General features: G+C 38.4%; 1 protein-coding gene across 4 annotated transcripts in view; it reads left to right on the top strand.

The window, feature by feature from the left end:
• Nucleotides 1-22,467, top strand: part of CUNH12orf42 (chromosome unknown C12orf42 homolog) — a 174,272-nt gene that overhangs the window by 44,756 nt on the left and 107,049 nt on the right. For all 4 annotated transcript variants that reach the window (XM_027775970.1, XM_006141405.1, XM_006141406.2 and 1 more), the window contains exon 3: nt 17,279-17,347. In XM_027775970.1, coding sequence (XP_027631771.1) covers nt 17,279-17,347 — 69 coding nt within the window. The remainder of the gene's footprint in view (nt 1-17,278; nt 17,348-22,467) is intronic.

Here is a 22,467-nt window from a genome sequence, read left to right as displayed (position 1 = left end):
TTAAAGTTTTATTTAGTTCTTTTGCTACTTCTGATTGATGTATTATGTTGAGAGTAGTATATTTTGCTTTCTGAAGTATTCGTAAGTTTACAATAATTTGGTCTTACTTTTCTTTTAGCCTCCTTACCACCCTTCTTTATTCTGTTCCTCCCTTCTCTCTTTCTCTTGTTTCTCCTGAGCCCCTGTGGCTCCTCCCTCCCCTGCACCCATGTCTCCCTGGCAGAGTGGGCACTGTGAGAAGTTGCAAAGATGAATCAGGATTCTTTTTTTTTTCTTTTTAAGAGAGGTTTTTGCTATCGGGCACATGCACTTGCTGGAGAGACAGAGATAAAGAGACAGAAAGCAAAAAATCACCCCCTAGGGGGTTGGCTATGCAGCAATCCCTTCTCATTCATCCTCCTCTCAGGATTTTGGGCATACATGCACATTCAGCCAGCATGTTTTAAGCCACTGGGCCCGGGACTTGAACCGTGGTAGACTCTGTGGGAGTCCAGTGGTGTAACTGTTACGCCATCTGCTGGTCCCAAATCAGATAGGATTCTTGGTCACCAGGACATTATTCCCAACCACAGTCTTCTCATATTGATGCATTATGTTAAGGATATTTTTGCAAGTAGTTTCTACAGTAAAATATACAACTTTACTAATATTTTTAAATGTGTAGGAATAGGTTTTGGGGCCAAGCAAGGTGGCATACCAATAATGTGCCTCTCAGTAATGCTAAATTCGTTTGGAAGATCAGGGATTCAGTTCCCTGGTCAACTGGTCATACTGAGTGTGTGCCTGTGCCTATGATCCTGCCTGGCTGGGAAGCCTGGAGGTGGGGGCGGGGTGATGATCATGATATGAGACCCTATTGAGGGTGCCCATTTCTCTCTCTCTGTTTCTCACTCTCATGAGGGAATGAAATACATTTTAAAAATGGGTTTGGTCCAGAACGGTGGTGCAGATGGTCATGCATCACTGCAATGCTGGAGCCACATGCAGTCTGGGGTTTGATCTTGGGTAAGCTGGAACTTGCCCAGTGTGCTGACAGGTGTGTCTGTGATCCCGGCTGTCTGGAAGACTGGGAAAGATAGTGGCAGGGTCAGATCCTATGAAGGGTGACTGTCTCTCTGTTGCTCTCAATTGAAAGAAAATAAAAATTTTGAAAAAGAAGAGGTTCAGTGTTGGACCAGCTAGATGATATGGTTGTTGGAGCAGCTGGATCCCACATGGCTGGCTGCATGATTCGTGTCCTGGATCGGGTGGCCAGAAAGACATGTTGATCACATGTGCGTACATACCCAACATTCCAAGAGGAGAGTTGAGAAGAGGTGATTGTAGTGTGGTCATCGTCCCGGGGGGGAGGGGCTGCCTTTTTACTTTCCCTCTCTTTGTCTCTCTCTCTTTCTCTCTCAGTCTCTCTGGTGAGCAAATGCAAATGCTCACCCTACATATAGCAAATTAAAAAAAAATAGGTTCAATGTCTTTTTACTTTAACTCATATTATGATATGGTGTCTTGAATGGGAAAAAACGAGTAGACTTAAACTAATCTCAGGGAATCCCTATGATTGTGTCAATTCAGGATGTTTATGCATAAAAGAAAACAAAGGCAAATTGTGAGAACCACAGCTTTAGGGTGTTCTTGTTAGAAGAGGAAGTGCTAACTTACACAGATCATTGATGAGCAATGATGAGTGTGCGTAGTGGAAGGGATGACATAACCAGGGGCTCAGCACTAGTGTCAACTCAGCTAAGATACTGGTATTCCTGTCCTTAAGTGGGAGTTTGCAAGATCTTCACATCTTCCAAGGAAATAGACACCCCCCCCCCCATATGTATCTGTATCTTTTTCTATGATTGGTTTTGTCTCTGCAAAGTGTTCAGTTAGGGGGGTATGGACAGCCAACCAAAGGATAGAACTGGGTGGTTTAAAATGTAATTATAAAGCTGGAGCAATTGGAAAATATCTATGACATAATGCTACTTGGAAAAAAATATGTTTATGGTGATAGTGGCTATGTAAAATACGTGCATTTGAAGGACAGTGCAACTTTCCCCCTTTCTAACAATTCCTTTGGCTTTTTAAAAAGTAATTATATATATATATATACACACACACACACACACACATATATATGATGTCATATAAAATTTTGTACAATTAGAATAATCATGGAAATTTTTATTGAAGAAAATGTTGTGTTTAGCTTCTGATTTTGTGACAGAAAATGCTCTATCTAAAGCTACTGCCTAGGAAACATAGGCAGGAATTAATAGTAGGGTTTGGTCCCCAGGAGGCAAAGCAGTGGCAAGGTTATCCACCAGACAGGGCCAGTAATAGAAATGACCATAGGTTGTTCTGAGCAAATCTTCTTTGAAAAAAACCACAGGTCAAACTGGAAAAATCAAGTTCAGTTAAAGGAGTGGAGAAATCAGATTCAAAAGACTTCCATGTCTGCTGAGATGAACTGGAGATTGCACAATTCTGGCCTGAAGGACTCTGAGCAGGGGCCATTCAGCTAATTGAATCTCTGGGATCTCTATAGCTATCAATGGAATGGCTCAGGTGGATCTTGCTGGATTATGAGAGTAGCCTTGAAGTTGAAGTTAAAGGACTTGTCTTCCCCAAGGCTTCCTGTTGCCCATCTTCCCTGTGTTCTGATTCTGCCTTTAGTCTATTTTAGCCCATACATTCACCACATTGAGCCCAAGGTGACCTTTCTGAAATGTATCTCTGCTTAAAAATTCACACCTTTGGGACAAGCAGGTGGTATGGTGGTTAAAGTGACTGGATCCCACACAGCTGAGCACACAGTTCAAGTCCTAGACCCGAGGGTTAGGGAAACATACCAGGTCCATGTGTGTGATTGCCCAAAATCCAAAAAGGAGGGAGAAATGGAGGAATATAAATTTTAGGGGGCTGGAAAGTGGCATGGTAGCATGGTGGTTGAGGGCACTGGACTCCCACATAGCTGACTGAGGTTTGAGTCTTAGACCTGGTGACTTGCTTTCTCACTTTCTCTCTCTCTCTCTGGTCAAATAAAAAAATAATGATAATAATAATGACAAATAAAGTTAAGTAAAATCATTAAAATAAAAAAAATTGTAGTGTGACAGTTTCCTATTACCTTTCCCTCTTTCAGTCTCTCTTTCTGTCTCCCTCTGGCAAGTGTATGCACCCTCTGGCAAAACAAAAACAAATAACCCATTACTTAAGCTTTCCCAACCCCTGTATTACCTCCAGAACACATTCCTAACTCCTTTTCAAGTTTTGAAGGTCTTTGCCATCTAAATTCTGCTCCTCTCTGGTTTTTGTCTGCTACTAAACTTGCTTTTTTCCCTTTGCTGCCATCTCCCTGAACTTGTGGTCTCTGATGTGCTACCGTGTTTCTCACTGTTTTTCATGCAGCTTCCCTGGCCTCAACTTCTATCCTTACTCTTCCTCTACTCAGATCTAAGGTTGGATGTCACTTTCTTTAGGAGGCCCTCCATGATATCCCAAGACTGGGTTAGTGGTCTCTCTTTCAGTGCAGCTGTTTGGGACTCAACTAGTTATTTCATTCTAATTCCCTTGTAGGCTCACACCACCAGAAGCACACATGGAAAGGACAATGGAGCAGAAAAATTGTTTTAAAACTGTTTCAGGCAGGTTTTTGTTTGTTTGTTTTGCTATAGGGCATGTGTGCTTGCCAGAGAGAGACAGAAAAAGGGAAAACGAGACATCACCCCCAGGAGAGATGGCCACGCTGCAATCCCTTCGCCTCCTCTCTATAACAAAAGTAACTGAATGAAGTTCTTTAATGTCAAACAGAGGAGGGTGGAAAACCTGTGGTGATTTCCACGCAGTGAAAATACATGAAGATTAACTACACTTTAGGAAGCTCAATCCAGGTCAATTTTGGAGATTAATTGAAGGTAAGTAATAAAAGAGAAGAAGCAGAGTGACCAGTTAGTGTTACAGGATAATTAGGTTTACCCTGATTTAAGTAACTTTCGATACACACACACTGTGTCACCCTCAAGAGGGAATTTTCCTATTAGAAAATTCAGGAATTAAATTTCAGGAAAGAAGAGAGAAGTTATGCTTATGTTACTCTCTTTGGTTTATGTTCAATATTGACTTCCTTCTACACTTTGAAGACACTAATTTTTGTATTCAACTGAACTGTTCCTGAGCTGGTATATTCAGTTACTTTTGTTATAGTGACATATAAATGGTCTTAGAGAAGACATAAAGATAAAGTACAACTTTGAATGGGGGAAAGGTATGCCCTTTCTCTTAGTAAAATAACATGAACATGAGAAACCACTCCATAGTCCTTGCACATGCCAATAATACCTTCTGTGCAACTATGATGATGACAACTATTTAATTCCTAGTGAAGTGGCCCGCTTTGAAACACCATGCTCAGGTTATAGAAAATTAAAACAGAGGTAAAAGATTAGAATTCAATTCTCCAGTTCACTGATTTGAAAGAAAATAAAAATTATGCTCTATATGAAAAAAGAATCCTTTTCATAGAGTAGATAGAATGAAAGTTATTAAGTCAGGGAAAAAAATACCTTTGTATTTCCTGGTGCAAATGATGCTTTTACTGCCTGCATAGAGTAGTAAATATAGCGTGTATATGAATGAACTCATTCTTCTCCTGGGAGTGAGGTGGGAGCTTTTAATGCTTTCTTCAATCTCGAGAGGATATCTTTTTTTTTTTTTTTTGGAGAGGTTTTCGCTATAGGGCGCGTGCGCTCGCCAGACAGACAGAGAGAGACATAGAGACAGAAAGCGAGAAATCACCCCCCAGGGGGGATGGTCACGCCGCAATCCCTTCTCCTCCATTCTCCTCTCGGGATCTTGGGCACGCACGCACACGCGCCCGGCGTGAGATTTAAGCCACCGGGTCCGAGACGCGAACCGCGGTCGACTATGTGGGAGTCCAGCGACATAGCCATTACGCTAACTGCTGGTTCCCCCTCGAGAGGATATCTTAGTTTCATGAATTTATCTTTCCTGCTTAGCCTTGCCTAAAAGAACTCATCTGAACTTCTCTGCAGAGATACTCTCTGACTCTCAGTAGATGTCCAACCTCCCAAGAAAATGTATATATTTTCTCAATATGCTGACCCCTGCTTGGGGTAGCATGCCACTCACTCCTCCTCATTGTCTACAAATACACCTAACTTCTTGGTTCATAAAATGCTCTCTCATATGCTGAGAGCCTCACTAGCTGTTCAGATCAATTGAAAAACTCAGTTGGGGTTCATCATTCTGTTTAAAATCCATATTGTTTTTATATCAACTTCTATATTGTTTTATATGTAGATGTACATGTCCCTGTTGAATAACATACATTTTTAGTTATTATAAAAATAAGCAACCAAAATGATATCCTAGTCCCCACAGATATACACACTCAGTTGCAAGAAGACCAGTGAGAAGCACTGGAAAACAGTGACAAAGATGCCCCAGGGCCCACCTGTTAAATCGTGTGGCCCCATCTGAGATGAATGAGGAAACTTACAGAAGGAGCCAGAGGGTTTTCTCTTCTTGGAAAAGGGAGGTGGGGAAAAAGATAAAATTTGGCACCTTCTCAACGTGGCAGCTGTTTCTGTCTCCAGAAGAAAACACCATCAAGTAATTCACGAATTCATGTTAAATAATTGCTCTTCATGTAAGGTGACTATTGTGTCCTGTCCCTCATTATGAATATCTTGCAGTCTGATTTTCAGCACATTCAATCCTGTTCAAAACCAAATTAAACTCTGAAAGCATATGTTACTGTACAGCATGAGTCCCAGACTGTCATGATATTTTGCAGATTATTCAGCAGCTGTCTTAAAAAAAAAAAAAAGCAAAGAGCTACATCTCCTATATGCTTATTATGCATAGAGGCTGTATGAACAGTCTTATAGACCGGTGTTGGGGTCGTGCCTTGGGAGAGGCATGGCCTTTGCCCTCAAGAGGTCTGGGATTGGGCCCTATGGCGTCATCTCTTACCAGGTATAACATTTGACTTTATGTAGGACTTGCTTCCTTGCCTAGAAAATTAAGGCAATAACTATTCATTTAATTACATTACTTTTTTTTTTAAAAGGTAAAGACACTTTTTTTCAACCCTTTTTTTCTTTATTAATGATAGGACTTGTGTGCCTATATGTGAGAATGAGAAAGAGAAATTGAGAAAGAGTAAGAGAGAGAGATGAGCACCCTTCTTAGCTTCTGGTCATATCACAGTCTCCTCCTTTCAGCACTTTTGCCTGTCAGATTTGGGCCCTTGTGTACATGCCTAGTGTGTTTCATGCTGACCAAGCGGGGATTCAAACCAGGGATCTGGCTTCTCTCCAATAGTGCACCTCTACTGCACCATGGAGCCAGGCCTCTATTGCATTTTATAAGCATCATCTGGTATTAAATGACCTTTACAGTTTTGTAGCCTTTGTGTTCTAGTTTGTTTTTCTGTCACGACTGAGTACCACACTGGGTAATTTATAACAAACAGAGATTTATTTAACTCACAGTTTCGGAATGACCAAGGTCCAAGGTCTTCTTATTGGTGGGGACACTGAAAAGTCCCACGGTGGCCCATGGCATCACATAGCAAGAACTTGTGTGTTTCTGTTTTCATTCCTTCTCCTTATATACCCACCAGTATTCAGTCATGGGAGCCCCACTTTGATGATTTTATCTAGGACTAATCATGTCCCGAAGGTTCCACTTTCTTTTTAAAAGTTTATTTACTTATTTCTTTCATAAGTAATTAAGAGATCAGAGCAAGAAACCCCCAACATGGTTCTGATGCCACAATCACCAATAACCTTTGGCCAACCCCAAATCATCAGCAAGTGAGTTCCTGTTATACTCATGCAAGTCTTTGCCCCTGAACCAGGGCCTTTCTCATGTGAAATTGCTATACTAATGTCTATCCTTAGGGCTGTACTTAAAGAAAAATGAGGAACGACTTTAGGGGTGAGGGCCGCACTGCAATCCCTTCTCCTCCATTCTCCTCTCAGGATTACCGGCACACATACCCTGCATGATTTTCATGCTGCTGAATCCAGAAGTCAAACTGCACTCAGCCTTGGGGAATTTAGGACCTTAACCGCCATGCCACCTTCTGGCTCCAAGGTTCTACTTCTTAATTGCATAGTCAGAAGAAGTTTCCATCATCTTAATACTGTCATGACCAAATTTCAACTCATGAATTGGGGTGGGGGGGCCACATTCAAACCATAGCACCTTGTATATTAGGTTCTCATGTTTGGGAAAATCTACTGTCTTCTCAGATTTTAAAGAAGGCTTATGTCTACGATACAACTTTAACTTGATGATATTTATATATATAATTGTAAATTGTGCTTATCACTTTAATTCTGTAATACCTACTTCATCGGACTGTGATTAAAACAGATAATACAGATAAAATGCTTGGTATAATGTAGGCCTTTGACAAGTGGTTGCTTTTGTTACTATTTACTGAAGGTCACAGAGCTAGCAAAGAGACAATGAGACAAGTGCAACATGGCAAGCTCCAGAGCCTTGTACAGGACATATCTTCCCATGTGAAAAGGAAAGCCCAGTTTGCTCTATGACTTGGGAATTAATCACTCTCAAATTTTATTACTGCTTGTCTGATAAATACCATAATGTCTGTTTGTATTGAAATGATATTTGTTTAGTTATGACTATTTAGTCAGAAAATAATACTGTGTTTATTTAAAATGCAGTTCAATAAAAATGGGCTTGGTGTTCATCGTTTTTTAATTTTGATTTTGAATTATGGCATTTTACTTGTGCCGATTCAAAGTTTAAAAATTTGGACTCGGTCAAAAATTTGGACTCTGTTAAAATCTTAGTCTGTAGAAGGAGTTACAGAACTTGTGCTATATCATGGAGTATCAGATGATGTTTTGCTACCATGGTAACAAATCCAGATGTGGCACCTGCGTTTAAATGTAGTATACTTAATTATGCTCTACAAACTCAGAGCACTGCATTTAATTACAAGTGCTCATTGCATTGGTCAATCACTCTGTGACTAGGGGAAACAATATTGGGCTCCTTTATGACTCTTATTTGGAGGGTAAGTGGAGTTACGGAGTTTAAAAAATCTGTTTTTAGTCAATTTCTTTTTCTTTCTCTGTCTGTGTGTGTGTGTGTGTGTGTGTGTGTGTGTGTGTGTGCGTATGTGCATTTGTAAGTGTGAGTGTTTGTATGTGTGTGTATATGTATATAATTGCCTTGGTCTGTTCAGGCTGCTATAACAAAATACCTTAGACTGGGAAATTTATAAAGAACAAAAATTTATTGCTCACAGTCCCACAGGCTGGGAAGTCCAAAATGAAGGTGCAAGCAGATTCAATGCCTGGTCTTTAAGCTTGGCTCACTGCTTAAAGAAAGTGCCTCGGTCTGTGCAGTTAGCGTAATGGCTATGTCGCTGGACTCCCACGTAGTTGACCGCGGTTCGCATCCCGGACCCAGTGGCTTAAAACTCACGGCGGGCGCGTGTGCGTGCGTGCCCAAGATCCCGAGAGGAGAATGGAGGAGAAGGGATTGTGGTATGGCCATCCTCCCTGGGGGGTGATTTCTCGCTTTCTGTCTCTCTGTCTCTCTCTGTCTGTCTGGCGAGCGCACGCGCCCTATAGCGAAAACCTCTCAAAAAAAAAAAAAAAAAAAAAGAAAGTGCCTCTTGTTGCATCCTCATGTAGCTAAAGGAGCAAAAATACTCCCTCAGAATTTCTTTGTCAGAGCACTAATTCCATTCATGAGGGCTATGCCTTGAGGTCTCTAGTCAACTCCCTCCCACCTCTTAATACTAACACACTGGGGATTAGATTTCTTTCTTTCTTTTTTAAAGATATTTTTGCTTGCAAGAGAGAGACAGAGACAGAAAATGAGAAATCATTCCTCCGGGGGGTATGGCCACACCATGGTCCTTTCTTCTCTATTATCTTCTTAGGATTTGGGGCATGCACACACATGTGCTTGGTGTGAGTTTCAAGCTGCCTGGCCCAGGACTCAAACTATAGTTGGCCACGTGGGAATCCAGTGACTTAACCACTACATTACCTTCTGGCCCAGGAATTAGATTTCAACACATGGATTTTGGAAGGACAAACACCCAGACCATACCAATAATTGTTTGTATGGTAAATTTACTTTCTGTCATTTTACTTTTGGGTAGTTACTATATATTTTATAGTATCTGATTATACTCTATCAAATGGAAGAAAAGTGGAGGGTGATGGAAAGGATATATAGTCAGTTTGGGTTAAAAATTTCAACAGAAAATCCTTTGACCATTATTTTAAATATTTTGCATATTAAGAGAGAATAATAGGGTTAAACATATAGCCGTATTAGAACATTATTACTAAAAGAAATGCATGGTGGGTTTTTTTTGTTTGCTTTTGTATTTTAAGGAATTAACGAGTTGCATATTAGCTCAATACAATGCATAAAATAGACAAATGAATCTGTAGGTGTGCGATGTACTGTAGAGTGATCAAGGGAGGATGAGAAAGTGACAGCATAGTCTTTTCTGTACTTTTGCTATGAAGGGAACTGAGTGAAACAGTGAAAGTTACTAGGATGTATTTGGAGGAACTCTGGGCACAGATCTTCGTTCAAGTTCCTCTTGTTTAGTAGCCGGGTGTCCTTGGACCTGTCATACAGTCTTTTCAATGTTCCTATCTAAATAGAAACCACAGACCCTATTTGACAAAGTTGTTGAGATGTGTTCAGTAACTATTGAATCCTCTTCTCCCTTTCCTGTGGTTCGCTTTCAGGATCGTAATGAACATGAGTATTGAGTATTCGACTTTTCACCCAGTTTGCTGATCTGAAATGATAAAGCTCATAGTACTCTGATTCTTAAAATGAGAAACACTGTGGAAATAACCCTCCATCCTCCTCTGTTCTACACTCCCCAGTATGCTTGCTGGAGCAAAGTTACAGTGCCAAATGTCGTTCTGGCAGCTATTTCCAAGGCATTGCCTGGAGCAAAGTTGGTAATTATGGGTATGTGTTCTCTATCCATCCTGGGGCCTGTTGTGGCCATGACAGTCATGTCAGTCAGGCAGGGCATTCTTTGCTATGAAAACTGGAGAAGTCTCCAGGCAGCGACTGTCCAGTTGACTGGAGCTGGTGTTTAAGTTGAAGACAGTTGGCTGTTCTGATCTAATAACCCTTTAAGAAAAATCAACAAATTTGAACATAAGGATCTTGACTCAGAGATGGTCACACAAACATTTCTACCTTCTTTTTCACACAATCCAGAGAAATTAAATGAGTTACTGAATATCCTAAAGTACTTGGAAAATCAAGAATAACATTTGTGGCTCATGACTTCAAAATTAAGGCTCTTTTTAGTCTAAATTTTCAATTTTTGCGTCTGAAAAGTTTGTGCCCCTGGAAATATTGGGTCATTGGGAAAGTCATGATGCATTTTTGTATAGAAAAACATGTCCTGACTTTGCCAGCAACCTAATAGGTGGCCACAGGAAGCCCTGAGTTTGAAGCCTTTATGGAATTATGTAACTATAGACTACATGACAATGTGTGGAAGTGTTATAGAAATATTCAAGTATCAGCAGGGATGTTGGATAAAATAATCTTTAAGATGTCTTCTGGGACCCAGATTTTAAGATTCTCCTTGCAAGGTCACTTAAGAATGTAATTTCCTCAACAGGAAACACTCATAGGTAATTATGGGTATGTGTTCTCTATCCATCCTGGGGCCTGTTGTGGCCATGACAGTCATGTCAGTCAGGCAGGGCATTCTTTGCTATGAAAACTGGAGAAGTCTCCAGGCAGCGACTGTCCAGTTGACTGGAGCTGGTGTTTAAGTTGAAGACAGTTGGCTGTTCTGATCTAATAACCCTTTAAGAAAAATCAACAAATTTGAACATAAGGATCTTGACTCAGAGATGGTCACACAAACATTTCTACCTTCTTTTTCACACAATCCAGAGAAATTAAATGAGTTACTGAATATCCTAAAGTACTTGGAAAATCAAGAATAACATTTGTGGCTCATGACTTCAAAATTAAGGCTCTTTTTAGTCTAAATTTTCAATTTTTGCGTCTGAAAAGTTTGTGCCCCTGGAAATATTGGGTCATTGGGAAAGTCATGATGCATTTTTGTATAGAAAAACATGTCCTGACTTTGCCAGCAACCTAATAGGTGGCCACAGGAAGCCCTGAGTTTGAAGCCTTTATGGAATTATGTAACTATAGACTACATGACAATGTGTGGAAGTGTTATAGAAATATTCAAGTATCAGCAGGGATGTTGGATAAAATAATCTTTAAGATGTCTTCTGGGACCCAGATTTTAAGATTCTCCTTGCAAGGTCACTTAAGAATGTAATTTCCTCAACAGGAAACACTCATAAGTTCCATGTCCAGGACTTATTTATAATTAGACATTCAAGATTCTAAATAACATTTGGGTTAATTAACTTTTTTCTGGTTTTATGAAACATATTTTGTACTTCTGACCATATCAGTACATAGTGGTCATTGTAAGGTCACTAGTAGACTTGTAAAAATCAGGAAATTTGGAAAATAAGGACCACTACAAAACACTATTTTAAAGTCAAGGAGCTGCTGAATATATGACCAAATATCATAATTATTTTTGGTAGAAAAGAATTCTTATTTATCTACATATTCCTGTTAAAAATGATGTAAAAGAAAGTTGATGATTTAAGACAATTGTGGAATAGAAGATTTCAGAAGTGCACATCTGTCCATTTTTTACTACAATGAATGTTAAATAGATTTTCAAGTTTTTCTTTATGAGTATCAAAGTGATGTTCTTATTGAACCTTAAAAGCCATCCTGAGCCTCCCTTGTCTCCTGTCTTCCCCCTTGCCGCGCTGTAAATCTAACTTCTGCCCGTCCTATTGTTCAGAAAAAAGTAGCCATATTGTGCTGATTGCTATTAAATTAAAGCAGAAAGGGAGAGACACAAATGTGGAAGCCAGTCTTACCAGCAGGGATACCACTATCTTTTATTTTGCATTTGGGGAGGGTCAGAAAGTCATGACAAGCATCTGACCCCTGATAACCTCTTTGATGCTTCTGTGTGCAGTTTTTTTGGGGAAGAACTTAATTAAATACAATTGAATTTCCCTGCTAACATTGCCACTGAAAGGACTCCTTTTAGATGGCTTGGTGTTTGCTGGTGAGGAACAAACAAAGATGCTTCTATTGTTCTTCAAAGAAAAGTTAGCATATGTTAGTTAAGGATTTGTGGTTTCTTTTGACTAGACTGGCAGGTTCTGAAAAATTGAATGGACTACTGAAATGGTAACCATGATAAAAGATGAAATAAGTGATTACCTAAAACCCTGGCTATTCTAATTTCTGGAAGTTATTGTTAAGGTTAATCTTTTCTGAGAGTTCACTATGCTTGTCTATATTTAAAAATTATGATCATCAATTTATAGTGCAGTTATTGACATTTAGCTACATAAAATATAACTCATTCAGCTCCTGAATTTTCAAGCTATCAGAGAAAGAGAGGAGCTGCCAGCAAATGTATTGTAATGATTTTTGCTTGAGGACTGTTAGAAGTTGTCAAAAAAAGTACAATTTTTTATTTTGAACAATTTATTATGCATATTCATTGTTGAACAAGAAACTTATCTACAAGTTACACTTTAAGAAAAAGCAATCATCTATAGAAACACAAGAATTATAAATCCATTTTCTCATTGTTATTTTTGGGCTTTTGAAGTTAGTGGCTGACTATTAGAAATTGAGCAGTCCATTTTATAATCATGATATACACAAAGAATAAATTATTTTATTGAAGTTTGAGTCTTAGTATTTGAGAGGAATCAGGTTTACATCTTCTTGGATTCAAAGAATCTTTTAATCCTAGATGATTTTGTATTCCTTGAAGAGAGGATTAGAATTAGGAACCCATGCTTTTGAATTTAAAGTTGACTATTGTGCATGTTAAGCCTACTTCCTCACCTCCACACCCCTTTCCTCTTGTTTCTAAGCCTTCCTAGATCTCTCTAATTATTTAGGGTGAGAAAAAGTCAACACTTGACCCTGCTGCCCTGTCTGACTTCTATCCCATCTCTTATTCTCCATTTATGGTTAAACCTTTAAAAGTAGTGTGCTCTACACTCACAGCCTATATTTCTGCTTCATGGTCATTCCCGAATCTAGTTTTTGTGTCTGCCATATGCTATGAACCCCTACCAACCGTCAGGGCCACCATGTAAAATTGGAAAGTTGTTCTCAAAGATCTAGGTCAAGGGTATATACAGAGGCTACAATCCAGGTGCATTTATTGGCTAAACCAAGTTCTATCAAGGGACTGTATCTGCCAAGAGGAGGTGGGTGGCATTTTTTTTTTTTTTTTTGCCTGTTGCTTTATACATCTGTGTCTTCATCAACAATTTCCTTGGTCCAGTATCAGCCTTTCCTGTCTGATCTTATTTTTCAAAATCAAAAGTAAAATCTGTTATTTAGAGGGTCCAAAATTCTTTGTCTACAGAAGGCATGTCAAAAGCCATGAATATTGCAAATCACCAGGGATTGAAATAAGTTATTTTTTTATGTATTTAAACAAAATGCTAGTTGAGAAAAAGGAAAAAATAAAGGCTGAAATTGTTATATAAAAATGCAATACCCATCTCTTATCATTGACTACTTCACACCCCATATACCAGTCACCATTAAATATTTACAGAAGACACTATTATATGAAAATAACATAGGCTTTACAATTAGGTAGACTCACACTGGAAATGCAAGTCCATCATTTTCTTGGTGATATTGCCTTGGGCTATCATTAAATCCACTGGGCTTCAGATTTCTCATCTACAAAAACATGATAAGACATCTCCTCCTAGGAGTCCTCGGTGGAGGATTAAGGGAGCTGTTTCAGAGACATGCCTGCTGTTTTATAGCAGCTAACACTAGAGTCAGAATGTTCTTCTGGTCTAGACCTTTCTTCATGCCAATTCTTTGCTAACAGTACTCTTAATTCCCCTTCTTTAATTAGATATATTTTTGCTCCTGCTTCTAGATTTAGCACAGCTGACACCTCTTCCCAAAAGGGTTTCTTGATACTTCCTTCTTAAGGTCCGTAGAAGCTCTCCCCTGGCACCTTATGCCTTTATCACAGCCTTTGTCCAGCTGTGCTATAATTGTTAATTGTACAAGAGGAGCATTATGGCGATTATGCTCCATTTATTTTTGTATCCATGGTGTTTAACATAGTGCATGACATATCAGTAATTATTTGATAAATGGAATTGTCTTGATTTCAACAATAGTTCAAGTGGACAAAAACCCTCAGCAAAGCTGTAGTAGCTGGGAAACACAGATGACTGGAAGCAGTGGTAATTAGGCCACTTCCTCATATTTTTTCATTTCTAATGGATAGTCCTCTCTTGCTTAATTTCTGGTTCATTACACTTTCTAGATTTCTTGGAGAAGAACTAATCTATTTCCAAGGCTTTAATGACTTCTAATCCTGGGGAACCTCTTTAAACCAGTTATCAACTACAAGGATCAATAGATCCGTATCTTGCTGATAGACTCACATCACCTGGGAACTCATAAAAGCTGAATCTCAGGCCCTACTCTCAGACCTTGCAAGTCAGAATCTGCATTTTAACTAGTTCCCTCATGATTCAAATATATGGTAAAATGTAAGAAGCACTGGATTAGTAACAGGTGTTTTCAAGAATAGTGTATTCTCTGAATTTCCTGAGAGAAATATATTTGACTATGAAGACTCAAGAAAAGCAATTGGGACTGTTACAAAGAAAATGGCATTATATATTGGTATATTGATGAGATCTTGGGCAAAATCAGGAAGTAACTTTCTGACCAAGAACACTGCAAATGAAACACTCAGAGCTAAGTAAACAATATAAATATTTAAAAAGGTTCAGATAAGTGAGAAATAAGATGTTTTTGTCTTATGCTTGATTCTTTTTTTTTGAAATAAAATGATTATCTTTTTAGAGAAAGAAAATGTCTTTCAAAAGAAATCTGCTATTCCCAAATCTGCTACCTTCAAAAGAAATCTACATGCACACAGATTTTGCATTCGGTAGCAGTTAAATGATCTAAGCAAGGATTTTGAAAACTATATCCTGGTTTCCATTTTCGTTCAAAACCCAGAAGCAAAACAAGTATTTGCTTTTGGCATAGTTGACACCCAAGTGCTTGGCAAATGTTTCTATGAGGCCAGCTGCCCTTTAAACATCCCCTTGGGAACTTTTCTTTTGGTTACCAATGGTAGAAAACCTATAACCCCCTATTTGCGAAGGTATTTGTCAAATAGGAAGGGCTCATGAATCTTCAAGATGTTTCAGAGGCATGATCAAGACTCTAGTTTCTAAAACTTGATCCCATTACTGACTTTTGAGCTTATCTGAAGACTTTGCTCTATCCTAGGGTTATATGAGTGAACAATCCCCCCCAAAACAGACATAAAAACAGTACCTCTCTAGTATTTCTTGGCTAAATAGTACAGGAGTAAAATTCTGAGAGAATGCCTCATCTGAAAATCTCATTGTATTTTGAGTGTTTTTTGAAGGTAACATTCCTATTGTGAATTTTGTGGACACATGGAATTTTCTGTGTACTTCCTTTGCGTTAGCACCAGTTTGGTACTGACTACTTCCTGGGTCTCTCCTTTATTTTATCTACCGCAATTCCTTATTCTCTTCTCCTTTTTTAAAATATGGAGCCTCTGAAAGTGTCTAATGACTGACCTTTAATGCCAGGTGCTAAATTGAATAGAAAGCTGTGGTCAAGCACTCATCTAGTGAATCAAGTAATAAAATTGTTAGTGACAAAGACTGCTGCCAAACTAGAGGGACACCCAAGGACAGGTTCGTGGATTCAGTGAGGTCTTTTCAAGTGGAGTTGTCAAAAAATTCATGGAAAACATGTATTCAAAAAGAACTATGCATGAATTTCAATTTTTTAAACCAAATATACTTTAGTTCCATTTTCCATGAACATTTTCAAGTCCTTTAGTAGGTGGTTCAAATATGTAGACTCGTGTATGTGCACTGGTGCAAGCACATGTGTGCATGCTTGTACGTGTGGACAGAACAAAAACCTGAATCTTCAAGTACATGCCACCTGTTTTCACATCATCGTTGTTACAAAAGGATTTTTTTTTTATTGGCTGAGCTGTCCTATTTTTCAGTAACTCACCTTATCTCTAACATATGAGTTATAGCCATATTTCCTTTTGTTAGACCTGAGCCTTTGGCCTTTCTCTTTTATATCAAAAGAAAGAGGGGTTTTTCTATTATGTTAGAGCAAAGCACCTCTGGTATATGTGGCGACTCTTGTGGCTTTCTAAATGCACTTGATTTAGCTTTCAATGTGTAATTACTGCCAAACAAGTTAATTGCTTTATAAGTGTCCAAAATTCCCCAGTTTAATTTTGCTTTCATTTACTAACCTTCATTATACACCCACTGTTCAACATAAACACAAATGATTGTTAATGAATGCCTAATGCCATATTCATTAGAAAATCAGGTTAATGACTGGCAATGAATATCCCAACTACTTTATTCTTTTAAGCTTTTTCTTCATTCTTTTTTCTTTTTTTTGGCTTGTTGATTACAATAGCTTTTTTGTTTACAAGAAATTCTACCTTCATTCTAGGCTTGCTTAAAAGCCTGAGGTAAATCTTTTCTAAGGGATTTGATAACCTCTTTTTTGAGCTCTCTGAGTAGATCTATGTCTACATTATATATTTGTTTCAGTCAGGTTTCCATGATGTTAACTCTGTATAACAAACACTACCACATCAGTGAATTTTCATTTCTTATTCATGTTTATGGATCTGAGAGTTGGCTACAGTTGTATTGAACTCAGCTGGAATTAGCTCAAGAATGTGGGTGGAATATCAGAATCACATGGCAAAGGGTATGTATACATGTCTAACCCTACATCACCCTAGTACACTGCAGTCGTCTCAAAATATGTCATCTCTCTCCTTCATGGAATGTGTCACAAATGAAAGTTTACATTAATTTGTCTGATTTCTTTCCTTATTGTCTACAGCTTTTTCTAGACTCTTGAGAATAGGAATTGGATTTGGTATTGACCATCATGCCCCTAGTATCTAGGATAGTGTTCTAAATAATATCAGGTACTGACTGCATAAAGGGACAACTATTGTTTGAATAAATTAGCTTCTGTTCTGCCTAAAAATCATCTTGAGAATGGAAATTTATATTTTTGAGATTTCCTGAAGTGATACTAAGTTGACTTGTTTTGAATCTTTCAGAAATCCCCTCGCTATATTCCTATTGTGAGCAGTGCGACCTTGTGGGAGAGAAGCACATCTCCTGCAAAGGTAAGTGGGGTGTTATCATGTAGGTGCCAGGTTTTGAGTTTCAGTTGCTTGACACATAAGATTTATTTCTCCTTTTTTTTTTATTTTGGACTTTCTAACTGATGAAAGATTTTTTTTTAATAATTTCAAAATAACATGAAAAATAATGTTAAAATACATTTCCTGTAGAACTTTAAATCCCTGTTTGAAAATCCACACTGTTTATTATTATTTTTAAAGAGAGAGAGAACATGTGTGCATGACAGAAAGAAAAAGAGTCTTGTTATACTGTAATACCCTTTCTCTAGCTAGCCTCTAGGTTTTTAGAATTTGGGGCCCTGATGTACATACACCCTGTGTGCTTTTAGACTGAAAAGAGATCTGAACCTGTAGGGACCAGTAGTTGGCATAATGGCTATGTCACTGGACTCCCATGTAGTCGACTATAGTTTGAGTCTCAGACCTGGTGGCTTAAACTCACGCCAGGTGCGTGTGCATGTGTGCCCAAGATCCCGAGAGGTAAATGGAGGAGAAGGGATCGTGGCATGGCCATCCCCCTTGGGGGATGATTTCTCACTTTCTGCCTCTCTGTGTCTCTGTTCTTCTGGCAAGTGCACACGCCCTATAGCAAAAACCTCTCAAAAAAAAGAGATCTGAACCTGTGGTCAGCCATATGGCCTCCAGCCTTGCAGGATGCTTGCATTACTGCTACACAAAAAAACTGCTGGGCTTGTTTATCTTTACACACAGATATATACACTGAGAAAAATTAAATCACTTTGCATGAGCAGTAATAGAAATCAGTATTAGATGTCTTTATAGTCCCTGCATGTGGGACAATGTAGAGAAACTAGGATAGTAGTTTTATCTTACCATAATCAATAATAATAAACAACTGAGTCATTAAGAAAAAGGTAGACCTGTTAGTGTCACCATCCCCCTCCCCTTTCCCTTTTCCATCTTCTACTTATTGGTTGCTAATGATCTCCTCTTGGTGGGAGACAAAGTGAATGTTTGTCCCTACAACGTGCTTGTGCATCTCTATAAATGACTGCAATGTGCACATGGAGATGGTCACCATGGCTGGCCCATCCAGTTGTCATGGAGCTATGGTAGCTTCCCAGGTTTAGTCCCACTGGAGTTTTGTTGACACAAGCAGTATTAGGGGAAAAAAAAGAACTTTTCAGCCAGCACTGAAATTTACACCCTAATGTCTCTAATTGCCTTCATTTCCTTCCTATTTACATGAAATGCCTTCTAAAGAAGATCACATAGTCCAGCTATACTGATGAAATCACAAAGTCCATGCACAGAAGAGGATGTGATTCTAAATTGCATAGTTTTATCTTCTACAGTCTCTCTTTTTCAAAATGCGTGAGCAGAGTTGCCACAAATACTGCTTGCAGAATAGCAGCATATAGTGACTGGAAATAGAATTTAAGAGAGAAAATCAAGAGATGTGGAAAATTGCATTTTAAGATTAAAGAAAAAGGTCAACTGTAGAAAGGATGAAAAACATGACCTAGTTGAAAAACATGACCTGGTTTTTAAACTGTTCTTACTCAACTAAAGCAGCAAATGTATCTAAATAAGGCATCTGCAATGTACTGTTTCATTAGTTAGTCTTCCATTTGGGTCTCAAGTAATTGACCTCCCTAGAATTCGTGTAACTAGGAAATTCCATGACTCCCAGTGTGTACTGTTAGGGAAGAAATGGATGACAAAGTCCCTTTATTATTGCCACTCTGTTATTATGTGTCAAGGTCCTAAGAAAGCAATGCTTCATGGAAGGAGACCACGAGTCCTTCTGCTCAACAAGGTATTTTGCAAGTGACAGTCAGGCATAGATAATTAGCTTATGCTATTGCACTATAATGGTTCTCAGACTTACAAATAACTGCTACCTGGGCTACTCCAGTGAGTCCTGGGAAGTGAGCATGGTCCTGTGTGAGATCAGAGGATTGGCATAAGCTAGATCCTTTTGCAAATGGTTTTATCCCTTCTTCTCTCATGTTCCCCCCCTTCCCTCTCTCTTCCTCTCTGCATTTGTATGGTTTTAGTGGGATAATAGAAGTAAGACTAAAATATTTAAGATTTATGTCTTTGAAAGACTCATACTATTTGTTGTTGTTTATAGTGTATATTGTATATCGACTATTATGTACTTTATTAAATAGTATACATTACATTAATATATTGCCCAGCAGATAATATATCATATGTACCTTACATAATATAGTAATCACATATTATATAGTAGACACTACTATACTTTATATGTCAAATAACCTATATTGTGTGTATATGTGTACATGTATGTATTGCAGTATTATCCCTTATATAGTTTATTTACTGACCATCTAACAGTGGTCAGAGGGCTATTTTAAAAGTAAGAGTATAGAGAAAAATACTTTCCTTTTAGGAATGTATCACATAGTGAAGATCAAAAGTAATGAGAAATTAGTAAAGATAAGTGGACAATTCCAAGGTAATGAAAACTGCAGTATTATGAAGAAGGTAAACTGGGGTGGCAGATCAAGGTGATGTGGATGATGGGTAGGTTGCAGCTTTTGCTAAGATAGAGTAGTCATGGAAAGCCTTTCCAAAGAGGTGAGACCTGAACCTTATTCAGAACTTTAAGATGGAGACAACTGGATAAAGTCTGCTTGGCAGAAAGTTCTCAAAGGCAAACTGTTGCAAGCAGAAAAACTAGCTAGACTGAAGTAGGCTGGGCCTGGAATGTTGAAGAGCAGAAAGAATGTCAATATAGCTGAAAGTGAAAGCAAAAGAACAGATGGAGGAGTGGGCAGGGGTCAGATATCATGGGAGGGGTCATGTGGCCAATGAAAGAAATGTGTCTTTTCTTCTTGTTGCAAGGTAGAAGCGTTAATGGGAGTTAATTTTTATAGTAGGGGATGAAATAATTTGATTTACCTCTTTCAAAGATACATGGGAGGCTGGAAAGTTGTGTAGTGGTAAGATACAAGGCTTTGCAAAGCTGACTCACATAGATACATTATGGTTTCACATATGGAGACCTCCCTGGCTACATTGGACATGCTCATATCCATGATCTGGGGCCAGCAGAGGCACAGAATGGGTCACAAGATCAAGACCCTGATGGGGGTACTCTTGCTCTTCGTTTTTCTCTCTCTCACGCGCTCATGGAAGGAATAAATAAATTTTTAAAGAGAAGTCACCAGATGTTGTGTACAGGATAAATTGTTGGGAAGCAAAGGACCGTAAGTCCCATTAGAAAGACAGTAGAGTACTCTAATAGGGGAATTATGAATAGGACTGGTTCCACATTAGTTGAGTGAGGTCAGATTTCAGAAATACTTTGGTAGTATAGCGAATAGGAATAGATTAGATGGATTAGATGTAAAAATGTGGAAAAAAAGTAACCAGGAAGGACTTCTACATTCTTAGCTTGAAAAAAAAAGTGGGAGTGGATGGTGGTAGAGCTAGTGAGGACTTTTGTTTGTTTGTTTGTTTTAAAAGGGGGATTTTTTTCCAGAGGGCATGTGAGCTCACCAGAGAGACAAAAAGAGAAATTACCCCCAGAATGGATGGCCATGCCACAATACCTTATCCTCCATTCTCCTCTTGGGATTTTGGGCAATCACACACATGTGTCTAGTGTGAATTTTAAGCTACCAGCTCTGGGACTAGAACTGTGGTTGACTATATAGGAGTTCAGCATCTCACCTATGTCACCTGCTGGCCTCACTAAAGTGGGTCTTAGAAGTGAGTTTATACCATAAGTTTCATATTAGAGAGAAATAAAAGTTAAAAATTAAAACAGTAGGAATTTGACTTAAAGGGTAGTTATTTAAACAATAAATTCAAAAAAAGCAAAAAGAAAAAGTTAATAGATGACATTACCAAAATAGAAAACAAAAATGCAATTATAGGCCAGCCCTGTAATGCAGTGGTCAAACACTGCAGAGGAAGCTGGATCCCACATGGTCAACTAGCGTTTGAATCCTAGCCTCAGTGGTTTACATGCTGGAAGTACATGTATGTACTCAAAATCTTGTTGCAATGGAGAACTGGAGGACAAAGAATTGTAGCATGACTAGACCCCATTGGGGGTGTTTTCCTTTCTTTTTCTTTTTTTCTCTCTTTTGCGCATGCATGTGCCATCTGGTATTTAAAAAAATACAATTAGAGATAGTCAGAAAGGCCAAAAGCTTGTTTTTAGAAGTTAATAAAAGAGACAAATCTAGCAAGACTAAGGAAAAAAAAACTGAAACAATGTTATGAATGAAAAGGGAAATGTGAGTACAGATCAATGGTACAGTGGAGTCTTAGAAAATCAAGTCAATACTATGAATAACTTATGTTGTATTAATAAGAAAAACAAACTGTTTTCTCCTATTATAAGATCTGCATAGAAAACTTCTGTTATAAGGTTAAATTTTTCCTATATCAGCCAATTCTCTGACACTAACTGGTTTTCCTACAATTTAATTAATTGTGAGCATTAATCAGTTAGTGAAGATCCCACAGTTTAAAGGTACACTCCTCTCAACTTCAGACACCAATATTAAGTGCCAGATTATCATCTGTACTTCTGACCAGTGGCTATAAATTGGGGTTTTCACAGCTCCCTTCTTGGGTTTGATAACTTGCTAGAAGTTGCTCATAGAATGCAGGAAAATAATTACATTTAATAATTTGTTATATAAAGAAGGATATGATAAAAGATATGGATTAACAGCTAGATTAAAAGATAGACAGGGTAAGATATAGGGGAAGACACTTGGTGCTCTCATTCCTTCTTCAGGCTCATGACCCTCCCAGCACCTCCACATGTTCAGCTACTTGGAGATTCTCTGAACTCCACAGTTCAGGGGTTTCTATGTAGGATTCATTACATACGCATGATTGATTATTGACTTGATTTTGAGCCACTTTTCCCTTCCTAGATAACTGGAGGTGAGATTGAAAGTTTTAAGCTCCTAATGTTAAGTTGGTCTTTCTGGTGACCAACTTTCATCCAGGATCCACCAAAATTATATTAGAGTTAACAGTGTTCTAATTAGAATAAATGATGCTCTAATCATCCAGGAAATTCTTTTTTTCTTTTTTTATATCCATAATCTCTATATTTCACATTGGATTACATATAACTTTAC

Source organism: Tupaia chinensis, unplaced genomic scaffold, assembly GCF_000334495.1.
Source record: "Tupaia chinensis unplaced genomic scaffold, TupChi_1.0 Scaffold000054_1, whole genome shotgun sequence".
In the NCBI taxonomy this organism is placed as follows: domain Eukaryota; kingdom Metazoa; phylum Chordata; class Mammalia; order Scandentia; family Tupaiidae; genus Tupaia; species Tupaia belangeri.
The sequence above is the reverse complement of the archived record's forward strand: the minus strand, read 5'-3'. Positions and strand labels throughout refer to the sequence as shown.